Genomic DNA, 12,674 nt, shown 5'->3' on the forward strand with positions numbered 1-12,674 from the left:
GTATACCCTTAAAAAATTGTAAGCTGTTCGCCCCTCTGCGATGCTCAGAATTCTTGAATGAATCGCGTACACGCTCTGCACTAGTAAGCGAAGAGGATGATCACGGCGGCTACGCGATTAGGTGAAGAGGGAGGTATTTTCAGGCCTCGGGACGAGAGGAAGACGTAATCGGACACCGCGATGGACACCGGGGCGACGGAGGTGGGCGGGCCGGCCCAGCATATATCTCCGCCGCCGGCAAGTGGTGCCTTGTGCGCTCTCGTAACCGTCGCCACCCGAGACGAGGCCCAGCTGCGGCCCGCAGGACGAGCTTCGGAGCTGAGCGGGCGTTCTTTGCGCACCGAGCGCTGAACTGCGCGGTCAGTGGGACACGGCTTAACCGCGAGCATGGTCGCAGGGCTGCGGTTCGCGACCTTCGTCGCCGCGGCTGCTGCGATGCTCGCCACCGCTCCGACTACGGCTGAGTACTCGTCAAGAGATCGGTAAGTGACGTTCTCATTTAACTAACTTCCTTTTGCTATTACTGAACGCAGCCAATACTCTTCCAATTATGTAAATGATGCCGGTATTGCGTAAGAATTCTTTTATCTGTAATCCATCTGCTCACTCTTGTGCTCCTGGTGAAATTATCAGTGACACTCGCAATGGTGTACCTAAAGTAACCTCGTCTAACTTTGTCTCAAATGAGTGGCACTTTTGTATCGAGCTCACCTTGTCATTCATTTCTTGTCTCATGTCGCATATCGACTCAATGGTCGGTGCAGGCATAAAACAAGGCTGTCAATGCTCGAAAACTGTAAAAGATAAACGAGCTCTTAAACCATCAAATTTACGGAAATTACCAAGAAATATTTTTTCAATTATTCACTTACAGCCATGAAAAACAATTATGAAACCTCTGGCTGATTCTCGCACGCCCAGGAGAGGGCGCCATCACTTCCTCAAGCACGTGATTAAATAGGGAATCGCTTAGTGACCCCCGCTACGCATTTCCTCGGGTTCCACGGCAGCGCAGCTGCATTAAGCACAATATTCAGATATACGCTAATAACTACACAAGAATGGCATTGAGGACGCAACAATGTGCGTGTTGTGTGGAAGAACGCAACACTACGTCAGGAAAAAACGAGAAGGAGCGAAGATCAAGTTGGCAATCTGAGGGAATTGTCCACGCATGAAGATGCATATAACTTTTTGAATACACGAAATCATCTGCGTACTTATTCAGGCTATGCAACAACTTCCCAACCCAAATAAAAAATGCGATTGTGCTCGCTACAGTGGGCTACAAAAATCATTCGTGGGCGCTCTATGCAATGTCCTCCTGAGGCCATCCCCGGTATAGGCGACTAACGCGGTGCTCAACTTCTTGAAATCATCAGGCTTGCACTGGCGGTTATGAATAATGGCGTTATCATGAATGTGATTTATTTGAAATTGTGTGTGTGTTCTCTCCTCTCTATCCCTCCCTTGGGCTTTCTTCAAATCTTCCACACGGTTTCTTACAGCGTAGGGTAGCATACCGATCCTTCTAGACTGGTCAACAGCCCTGCCTGTTTTCTCTATTCTTTTTTTTCTTTCTTTATAGCTATAACAGGGTGAGTTCGAAGAGACTATAGGAGTGTCTTACCACGGCCGTTACATAAAATAAAATGTGCAGCCTGTTGCGAGGTACCGAAACGGCGTATCAGCTCTAGTTCTCGCCGCACCCGCTGGGGCACCTTTTCTTGGGTAAAGCCAATCACTGAGAAGCACTGGTTTGTATTTGCGATGCTGACTCTAATCAGGTCGTAAATAACGTGCATTATGGTTATTTATTACAAGTTGAACAATAAAGTCGTTATTATAAAAGTGGTGATTGCTTCATATATGTAGATAGTTTGACCTAGAAGTGCCAATAATTTATTGAGTGGTCCCTATTACTCTGTATAAAGGTTGCCAGCTTGATTTACCCAAAATAAAAAAAGTGTTCTCGTTATTCCGTAATATCCTGTGTGAACTTGCGTTTTAACTGCGGAGTATGTTAGGGGGCCACATTGTCGCTGGTGCTGTTATCGTGTGGGGTCACCTTCACGCGGCGCAACGCAGGCACCGCATATTATAGTATTGCCGTCTTTATCACGCACTCGCTTCAAAGAAAAATGTTCTTCCTCTTCTCTTTCAAGCGTCTTGATGATGATAGAAAGTGCGAACCACTTCAAGTGCAGAGCCACGTGCAAATACTGAAAAAAAGGAAGCACGCGAAAAAAAATAATAACGGAATAGAAAGAACAATAGAAATAGAAATATAATAAAGACAAAATAGAGTGAGAAAGATAACAAGAAAAAAGAGGAATAAAAAAATGAATAGAATCAAAAAAGACTGCTCATCTCTGCATATTCTCTCAGGCTTTGCGCCTCCAGTGTGTAGATGGATTATTTGTTTCTTCAAGATGACGCAGTGAGTGATGCGCGCACTGAGATGGGTTGCCTAAGGGCCCACGCACCTGTTGCCCTGAAATTTATATTTTTTCCCTAATAATTGCCCTCAGAAACCAGGAAAGTGTGGCAGCTTGAGAGGTTGCTAAAGATTTATGAATTGAAATTATTAGCACATAAAGAAATGGAGGCAAAATAAATACAGGTAGAAATGGCAAGCGCTTGGCTTGTGCATGGGTCTTCTTTTTTGCCTCCTTATTATTTGGTTTTTCAAATGCTACTCATTTGAGCTCTTCTTGCCTACGCTTTTGTTTATAGACGTCTATTTCACAAAAGCTCTTCTCATCCCCATATTTAGCAGGAAACTTGTCATATTAAGAAAAAATTGCATAACTTTGAAACCTAAATTTCTGCACCTTATCGCCCATCAGGTCTTCTGATTTTTTTCATTACTTTGCCACCTCCAAACCTATAGCCATAGTTTACTTTATATATTATCAACCCGTTCACCTTTCCGATGTTGTCCCTTGAACACTATGTTTTATGTATGATACTGCCCTAGCTCACACGCGAGAATGTTTTTTAACATTCAATTAAAACATGCTCTGTCATACCCCGATCCTCCCCATACATGCGGATTTCTTCGAACTGCATCTCGACTTATATTTACGCTTCCTGAGGCAGTCCAAGTTCGCTTCAAACAGCAAAGTGCTTCCTCTTGAGTTATATTAAGATGTAATCCGGTTTATTTTGTCTTTGTCATAGGGGTACTTATTCAGATTCGATTTTACTTCCATTGCTGCTATGCAATGCATGTGTTCCGTCTTTGCGACGTTTCGCTTAAGCAGAATCGCAAGTTTGGCAAATTGATGGTCAGTGCTGTGTCTTTGTCTTTTGTCCGTATCTAAGTCATGGCGCTAAGATGGGTGTTTCGCTTCACGCTCGTTGTTACCATTTGACTTAGGCATCCAGATGTATATTTGCTGATGAATCCGTTGTTAATTTTTTCAGCTATGTGCGAATGCTGTTCTCACATCAATGTCGGAATGTTTTTTCTTCACATCGGCTGTGTTTTATGTGTTTTATGTTTCTTAGTCTCTCTTGAAAAGTGATTACGAAATCGTTGAAGTCGGTATACCGAGTCCAGTGGCACAAGACATCTGCACGTCGTAACGTAATAAATAGTCTGAACTGTAAATATTGTTACATTCACTATTTTGGGGCGTAGAGTAAAAGCATGGGTGATAAAAAATTTGTGTAGGGTAAAGTAGCGCCATTTTTACCATAACGAGGGCATTGTAAAAAAAATACAGCAAATTCATGGAGGAAATGATGATATGTGGGGCGAAGCTTCGGAGGGTTCTATCTATAAACTGTGAATCCTCCGTTCGCCTGCCTGTCCATCTGTCCATTCATCCATCCGTCTGTCCGCCCGTCTGTATGTATGTATGTATGTATGTATGTATGTATGTATGTATGTATGTATGTATGTATGTATGTATGTATGTATGTATGTATGTATGTATGTATGTATGTATGTATGTATGTATGTATGTATGTATGTATGTATGCATGTATGTACGTATGTCCCCATCCACGCTTGCTGACTGAGTCATAGAACTAACGGTCACGTACAAAGAGAGACATTGCATGCGCAGACCCAAGGCTTAAGGATCTTCGTCCCTAAAACGGTCTGCAACACCGTCTGGGCGTAGCAATACAAAACACTCGATTTTCGCCGCGCCACGTCTGTGTTCACTCTTCACAAGGCTGCACTTTAGGATACGATGGAATTTTCGCAACTGATATGATCGAAGACTGTATAGATATATGATGTTTTGTCGCAAGACGAGAATGGGTGCCAAAGTTTGTTATGTCATGTGTGCAGGTGATCAAATTTTGATAATTAGGACCACTCTGAAAGTTCCTGAGTGACACCGTCTGTCAGTTATCCAAGAAATACGATAAAGGCATTTTAAATGTGAAGCATTCCCTAGCTAATTTCAGCAATTTTGAGTGTATCTATCTATCTATCTATCTAGCCACTTACGTCTGGGTGCTCTTGAGGTCACCCCCTTAACTTGGTGTGAACTAAAATTAGCATGCGAGGGTAAGATGGTTTGCCGAATATGACGTGCTGGTCAAGACCTGAATAATGTCACAATCCCGTCACGTATGTCGTCAAACACTTCCTGCCAGACGGTGGCACATACCCATGGGTGGGTATGTGCTGCAGGTATGCTGGATTGTGCCACGGGTGATGGACACATAACATCTACCCAGAAAGGACGAGAACACGCATTGGCACTTTTCGTTAAAAAATACCCCATATCGGTAGCATGGACCTAACGAATGCAAAGAAAAACTGTCAGGATCCCAGCTGGAATTCAACCCAGGCATTCTATGTGGCACCGAAGCATTTTACCACAGAGCTATGCCAGGTCTTGGAACTACTTTTCAAATAGACGCTAATCTTTGTGAAACGTCCATAGTGGATGCAGTGCTGGCTATTCAATTTTATATAGATTACATATGTACTCGTTTAATACAGTCGTTACGTGGGGTTAACGTGAATTCTGGTTAGTTACCATGCGCTGAAGTTGATTCATGTAGCAGTGTCCAGGGCCAGCATCTTCGCGAGCATCAGAGCTCCCTATCAGCTTCTGGTGGTGCTAATACGCATGTCCTAGTTGACATTATTGCGCAAGTAAAACAACTGGTTATTTAAACATCTGTAACTCTTTAACATATGTCTGTGCGTGCAACATTTGTACTATAATAAAGAATTGAGACAGTCAGAACTGTTATTTCAGACGAGGTAGGAGCGTAGGCCTAGCCAGCGAAAGCAGCGACAATGTCCGGGGCGAGCGTCTCGTGCTTAGCACTGACGATGTGTTTTCCGAGCTATGCGTGACCCACTACTTCATTACATATTTCCCTCTCGCTGAAGACGGAGCCAAGTAGGTGTTCTAAGGTGTCGTAAGGACAAGTGGTTCGTATACGGTTTGAGACGATCCACGTGTACGATTTCGCGGCCTCGGCGACGCAGGTCCGAAGTGGGCATGAGGGGTTCGATGAGGCAGTTGACAGCGGAAGTTCGCTGTATGACGCGATAAGGCCCGTGGTACCTGCTGACGACCTTTGTAGAGGTACCAGGAGCAGCAGTGGTAGGCACCCACAGCCAAACAAGAGAGTTGGGTGAAAACTGGTAGTGGGACCGTCCATCGTCATGGCAAAATTTCTGTAGCCCTTGTTCTTGTGTTGTAAGGGTGCGAGCTAATTGCCGAAATTCTTCCGCGTACCGAGCGGCTTCGGAAACTGGTGTGCCTTCGAATGAGTCGGGTCGGTAGGGGAGAATGGTGTCGATTGGAGATGATGGCTCTCGACCATAGAGTTAAAAGAAGGGAGAAAAGCCGGTCGTGGCTTGAGGCGCCGTGTTGTAAGCGTACGTTACGTAGAGAATTAGGGATAAGATCCCAGTTGGTGTGGTTGGAGGCGACAAACATAGAAAGCATGTCGCCAAGAGTGCGGTTGAAACGTTCGGTCAAGCCGTTCGTTTGTGGACGATATGCGGTAGTACAGCGGTGAACCACATGGCATTCAGCAAGAAGTTCTTGAATTACATCCACGAGAAAGACGCAGCCTCGGTCGCTCAGAGGTTCACGCGGAGCGCCGTGACGCAGAACAAAACGTTGGAGCAGAAAAGACGCAACGTCACGTGCTGTCGCGGCTGGTAGAGCGGCCGTTTCTGCATATCTCGTGAGATGGTCGATCGCTACAATGATTCAGCGATTCCCAGCTGATGTATATGGCAGAGGACAATAAAGGTCTATTCCAACCCAGTCAAATGGTCGCACTGGGCACGGTAATGGCTGCATTGGTGCAGTAAGACGGCTAGGATCGTGCTTGCGGCGTTGGCACTCTGTGCAAGATCGAATGTACTTTTGCACGAATGTGTACCTGCCGCGCCAATAAAACCGAAAACGTACCCTAGTGTAGGTTGTAAACAAACCGACGTGTGCACACTGCGGATCGGCATGAAAAGCAGCACATATGTTGGCACGGAGATGCCTGGATATGACGAGTAGCCATTTGCGGCCGTCAGGGTGGTAGTTGCCGTGATAAAGTATTGATTGATTTGTGGGGTTTAACGTCCCAAAACAACCATATGATTATGAGAGACGCCGTAGTGGAGGGCTCCGGAAATTTCGACCACCTGGGGTTCTTTAACGTGCACCCAAATCTGAGCACACGGGCCTACGACGTTTCCACCTCTATCAGAAATGCAGCCGCCGCCGCCGGGATTTGAACCCGCGACCTGCGGGTCAGCAGCCGAGTACCTTAGCCACTAGACCACCGCGGCGGGGCAGATAAAGTACTCCATCACGGATGGTGAAGTGGGAGGCTTGTTGGTGTAGCGTTCGAGATGGTGGGTGGGCGAGTGTTTCAGATAGGTAATCCATCAGAGACGCAATCCACGAATTTTCGCGCTGCTCCGCAGCCATGTCAATGGGTCCTGATAGTGGAAGTAAGTTGTCATGGATGGAGACACTCGCAATATCAGTAGAAACGGGTGAACGCGAAAGAGCATCGGCATCGGCATGCTTTTGGCCTGAGCGATAAATGACACGGATGTCGTACTCTTGGAGCCGTAAAGCCCACCGTGTCAAGCGTCTGGAGGGATCTTTGAGGGAGGATAACCAGCAGAGCGCGCGGTGATCGGTAACGACGTCGAAAGGGCGGCCGTACAGATAAGGCCGAAATTTCGTAATGGCCCAGATGATCGCTAGGCATTCTTTCTCAGTTACCGAATAATTTGCTTCTGTTCTTGTAAGAGTGCGGCTCGCGTACGCAACAACATATTCCTAGTAACCAGGCCTTCGTTGGGCGAGTGCAACGCCAAGACCGACACCGCTAGCATTCGTGTGGATTTCAGTGGGAGCGCTTGAATCAAAATGTCGCAGTATGGGTGGTGTTGTTAGCAGTTCACGGAGCTTCGCAAGGGCACTGTCGCAGGCTGGAGACCACGCAGATAGATTGCGGTCTCCCTGAAGTAGGTCTGTCAGAGGTGCCATGATCGAGGCGAAATCCCGGACGAAGCGGCGGAAGTATGAGCAAAGCCCAGTTAAACTACGCAGCTCCTTGAGAGACGCGGGCCTCGGGAACTCGCTAACAGCACGTAGCTTACTGGGGTCAGGAAGAATGCCATCCTTCGACACGACGTGTCCGAGAATGGTCAGCTTGCGTGCTCCAAAGTGACACTTCTTCAAGTTTAGTTGGAGGCCTGCTGCAGAAAGGCAGCGTAGAACCTGTTCCAAGCGATGAAGGTGCGTGGGAAAATCAGGCGAGAACACCACCACATCATCTAAGTAGCACGAACACGTGTTCCATTTGATGCCTTGTAGGATAGTGTCCATCATGCGCTCAAATGTTACTGGCGCATTGAATAGGCTGAATGGCATCACGTTAAATTCGTATAAGCTGTCTGGTGTAACAAAGGCAGTTTTTGGTCTATCATCCGGATTCATGGGCACTTGCCAATACCCAGAGCGTAGATCAAGGGAGGGAAAGAACTCTGCGCCTTGTAAAGAGTCGAGGGTGTCATCGATCCGAGGCAAAGGATAAACATCCTTTTGTGTTATTTTGTTTAGGCGAAGATAATCAACGAAAAAGCGTATCTTGCAATCCTTCTTTTTAACTTAAACAACCGGTGACGCCCAAGGACTGTTTGATAGTTGAACAACACCGCGCTTTAGCATGTCACCTACTTGGTCACCGATGACACGGCGTTCAGTCGGTGAAACACGGTACGGTCACTGCCGTAGTGGTGGACGATTACCTGTGTTGATCTGCTGGCATACAGTAGATGTTCGACCTAAGGTAGCGCTGTGACTGTCAAAAGATGGCCGAAATTTGTCAAGGAGGCTCAAAATCTAACACCTCTGTTGTGGGTTTGGGTCTTCATCGATTACACAGTTGAGAATGTCGGCAGTGGAAGGGCCATTCCCGGAACTACAGGTGAGGGCGCTGACTTCCAATGATCCATCAGGAACGTCAAGTGTAGCGATGGTTTCGAATGTTTCAATTGAGCCGATACATTCGCCCCGAAGCAGCGTAATCGTGAATGGGAAAGAATTTCCCACAGGCACGTCGGTCCCACCACCTTGAAGAGTAACGACAGCGGTTGGGAGCGGTGATAGGTGGTGATGAACGAAAGCAGTGGAAGGTGTGAAGAATGCGGTAGCGTCGACGACGGCGGAACACGACACAGGTGTGAAGACAGTAGCGCGCGGAGGGATCTGGGTGTCGTCACTAATGAACAACTTCGCGTAGGAAGGGTGATCGTCCGCAGGTAGGGCATCACCAAGGGGACAAAAAACGACTTCGGTACGGGCGCAATCAGTGACGGCTTGGTGATGGGAGAGAAAATCCAAGCCTAAAATTATGTCGTAAGAACAGTGCGGGAGTACTACGAACTGCACTGTAGGGCACTCCTTGAATTACAAGTCTGGCGGTACATGCGCCCATAGGCTGCACAGGCTGTGCACTGGCAGTACGAAGACACAAACCCAAGTAAGGAGTTGTAACTTTACAAATTGAACGGCAAATTTTTTCGGCAATTACAGAAATGGCGGCACCAGTATTAATAAGGGCAAGTACAGGTACACCTTCAAGAACGGCATAAATTACATTCGGCGGCGAACAAAGAATGCTTGTGCTTTGCGACGAGGACGCAGTTCTTGCCTCGGGAACTGCGTTATTTAGTTTTCCGCGTCGATTGTAGGGGGGCGTCGGCGCATCGGGGAGTGCGAGCGACGACGTGGAGAAGGAGATCGGCGATCAGAAGGTGGTCGGTGGATTGGTCGAGGTGGGTGCGATTCGGGGTCTTGAGTGTAGGGAAACGTGTGGTCGTACTCATACGAACGTGGGTTTTCACGTGAATGGAGGGGGCGGCGGCGGCACAGACGTGCGACGTGTCCGGGTAGACCACACGAAAAGGAAATTGGTTGGTTGTCGGCAGTCCGCCATGAATTAGGGACTTGGTGGACTGGAGGTCGTGGCGGCTGGGCGGCATAAACAGGAGCAGGCAGTGGAGGCGGCGCTTGGAACGTTTGTGGTCGTGGTCGTGCTGCTGCTTCGGCATACGTCAATGGTGCATTAATTGGTGGCAACAGCTGCGGAAGAAAGACCTCAGACACTTGGTCTCATATTATTTATTTATTATTTATTATTTATTTACAATACTGCTCGCCCTTGCGGGCTGTAGCAGGGGTGGGAGGTGAACAGGTGAACAATACACAATGTTAGGCAAAAAACAAGTCCAGCCGTCATTGAAAATCCTGTGAGGATATACATCCTGTAAGTACCTCGGGAGGAAGCGCATTCCAGTCAACAATAGATCGCACCAGAAACGAAAACTTAAATACATCCACCAGCGGTAAATAAGCTTGGACAGAAAATGAGTGATTGGTACGAGCCGACACTCGTCCTGGGGGACGCAGGTATACACTGGGATCCAGCTTGTAGTTCTTGTGATACAGGTCATAAATAAATTTTAAGCGAGCTATTTTTCTACGTGTAGCTAACGATTGAAGGTCAGCCATAGCAAGCAAAAGGGATACAGACTGTGTTCTCACGTAATTTGAATAAATAAACCTCGCGGCCAATCTTTGTACTCGTCCAAGTTGGCAACTTCAGTTTTAGTATGCGGATCCCAGATGATAGCTGCGTACTCCAGCGTTGGTCTAACAATAGTCTTATACGCCAACAATTTAACAGAGGGCGTTGCATTACGGAGTTTCCTTCTCAGAAAACCCAGCTTTCGCTTCGCCAGTCCTGTAATGTTGTCAATATGCTTGTCCCACTTTAAACCGCTGGATATAGTAACACCTAAGTATTTAAACTCATTAGAACTCTTAATTTCTCTATTGTTTATTGTGTATTTATAGTTAAGGGGGGTTTTTTATTTGAAATTGTCATGCAAACAGTTTTATCAAAATTAATTTTCATGTCCCATTTTTCACACCAGTTGTCAATACATAGAAGAGCATCATTGAGGAGAATTTGATCAGAAACACTTTTCACATGACAAAACAAGAGACAATCATCTTCATATAACCTTACATCTACAAAAGGAGGCACAACCTTGCAATATCATTCACATAAATTAAAAAGAGTAGAGGTCCCAACACGGAGCCTTGTGGCACACCTGAGGATACGCGTAAAAGAGAAGAACGTGCGCCACTTATTTCAACAAACTGCAACCTATTGCGCAAGTACGCTTCAACCCATCTTACAGTTGGGGGATCAATACCAAGTATTAACATTTTTTGAATAAGTTTCTGGTGACATACTCTATCAAAGGCCTTAGAGAAATCAATTGCTATGACATCGACTTGTTCCTTTGAGTTTATCTCTGTAGCGAAAGCATGAACAGATTCAAAAAGCTGAGTGACGGTTGAAAGGCCTTTTCTAAAATCGTGTTGCTTATTATAAAACAGATTATTGTTTTCAATATATTGAAATATATATTTTGAAATTATATGTTCTATTACTTTGCACGCCGTGCATGTGATAGAAATTGGACGGTAATTACAAACATTAAGGCGGTCACCAGCTTTGAAAATGGGCGCAACTCTTGCTAATAACCAATCAATCGGAACAGCAGCAGTACACAAATATAAATTAAAAATGTTAACTAAGAAACTAGAAACCCAATCAGAGTAGCGCCTCAAAGATTCGTTGGGAATCATATCCGGACCAGGTGATTTTTTATGATCCAATTCAAGCAGTAATGCCATTACGCCCTCTTTAGATACGGTAAGAAGATTGGAACTAGTATCATCGAACGTACATCCTTTTTTCGAATGATCAATAATTGGAGAAAAAACAGTACTGAAGTAATGATTGAGTGCTTCGGCAATCTGAATCGGTTCGCTATAGGAGTTCCCGTCTCTAGAAATCCCAGTTATTTGAGACTGCGAACTAGACAGGTACCGCCAAAATTTCTGGGGAGAGTTGGATATGTATTCAGACAATATATTAGTTAGAAAATTACTTTTAGATTGCTTGACTTCTCTTCGTACCTGAGCACTAATGTGAGCAATAACAGACGAGTTTCTTGGTATTTTCTGACGGGCGCGACATAGTCGTCGTTTTAGGTGAATGATACTTCTGGTAATTCATGGGTTAGCTTTTGCAGTTCTCTCTTCTCTTTGGGGAACAAAACGTGACAAACAGTCGTTTACTGCCTTCTTAAAGTATTCCCAAAGGTCATTTACATCATCTATAGGCGGGATAGCGTCAAAAGCCATTTCTAAGTAATCAAGAATTGAGGTATCATCTGCAGCCTGAAAATTGTACACCTTTACTCTGGTTATTTTTTTTAATTTTTTATTTGGTTTAAGAGTTGCTGCAACCACCTTATTATCCGAGATTCCATCCTCGATACTTATTTCATAATCAAACACTTCCTGTGACAAAAATAGTAAATTCAACAATGTCTCGGTTTGTCCTTGAACTCGAGTGGGCTTGTCAACTACCTGAACCAAATCGTACTTGATCATGATGTCCAGCAGATTTTCTGCAAGAGGCCTGTTAGCGGTCCAGCAACTCGTGCATTCCAGTCAACACCTGGTAAATTAAAATCGCCTGTAATTATTACTCTGCTTCGTTTGTTTGTCATTGTTAGCAAGTAGTCAGCCAATTTCTCAAAAATATCAACTGAAGTTCCGGGGGACCTATAGAGAACCCCTATAAGTAACGTGATATCTCCCATAAATAATTTGCACCACAAGTTCTCACAGTCTTTAGTGGGCGACAATAATTCGTACCGAAGAGTTTTCTTAATCAGCAAAGCAACGCCTCCACCTCGGGTTAGTCTGTCATTACGCAGTACATGAAATGAAATGGGAAAAACATCCGTATCTGCAACATCCTCCGTTAGCCAAGTTTCTGTTACAGCCACGAAGTCAGGGTCATAAATTAGTGTCAACGATTCTAGTTCTTCTGTTTTGTTCAAAACGCTTCGTGCGTTCACGTTTATCAGCTTTATGTCGCACTGCTTCTTTTGTCAGACCGGGCGGCATGCTTCGCTTTGAGCGTTCTTAACTTTCACGCGTGTGTTGGAACGGGAATCCCATGTATAAACAGCGTCGTCAATGTAAAGCTTATCTCGAACAAGCTTCACCTTCGCACCATTGCGCCTATCATCAAGAGCAGAGCGCCAAAAGGACTTCCTTTTTAATAATAGTCCG

At 45.5% G+C, this 12,674-nt stretch overlaps 1 protein-coding gene across 2 annotated transcripts in view; it reads left to right on the top strand.

Moving 5' to 3' along the window:
* Positions 1–263: 263 nt before the first annotated feature.
* The window catches only part of LOC119172937 (cubilin), a 284,534-nt gene continuing 272,123 nt past the window's right edge, over positions 264–12,674 (top strand). For both annotated transcript variants that reach the window (XM_075893824.1, XM_075893825.1), the window contains exon 1: positions 264–482. In XM_075893824.1, the coding sequence (XP_075749939.1) occupies positions 388–482 (95 nt within the window). In that variant the 5' untranslated portion in view covers positions 264–387. The remainder of the gene's footprint in view (positions 483–12,674) is intronic.

Source organism: Rhipicephalus microplus, chromosome 4 (genome assembly GCF_043290135.1).
Source record: "Rhipicephalus microplus isolate Deutch F79 chromosome 4, USDA_Rmic, whole genome shotgun sequence".
Lineage (NCBI taxonomy): Eukaryota > Metazoa > Arthropoda > Arachnida > Ixodida > Ixodidae > Rhipicephalus > Rhipicephalus microplus.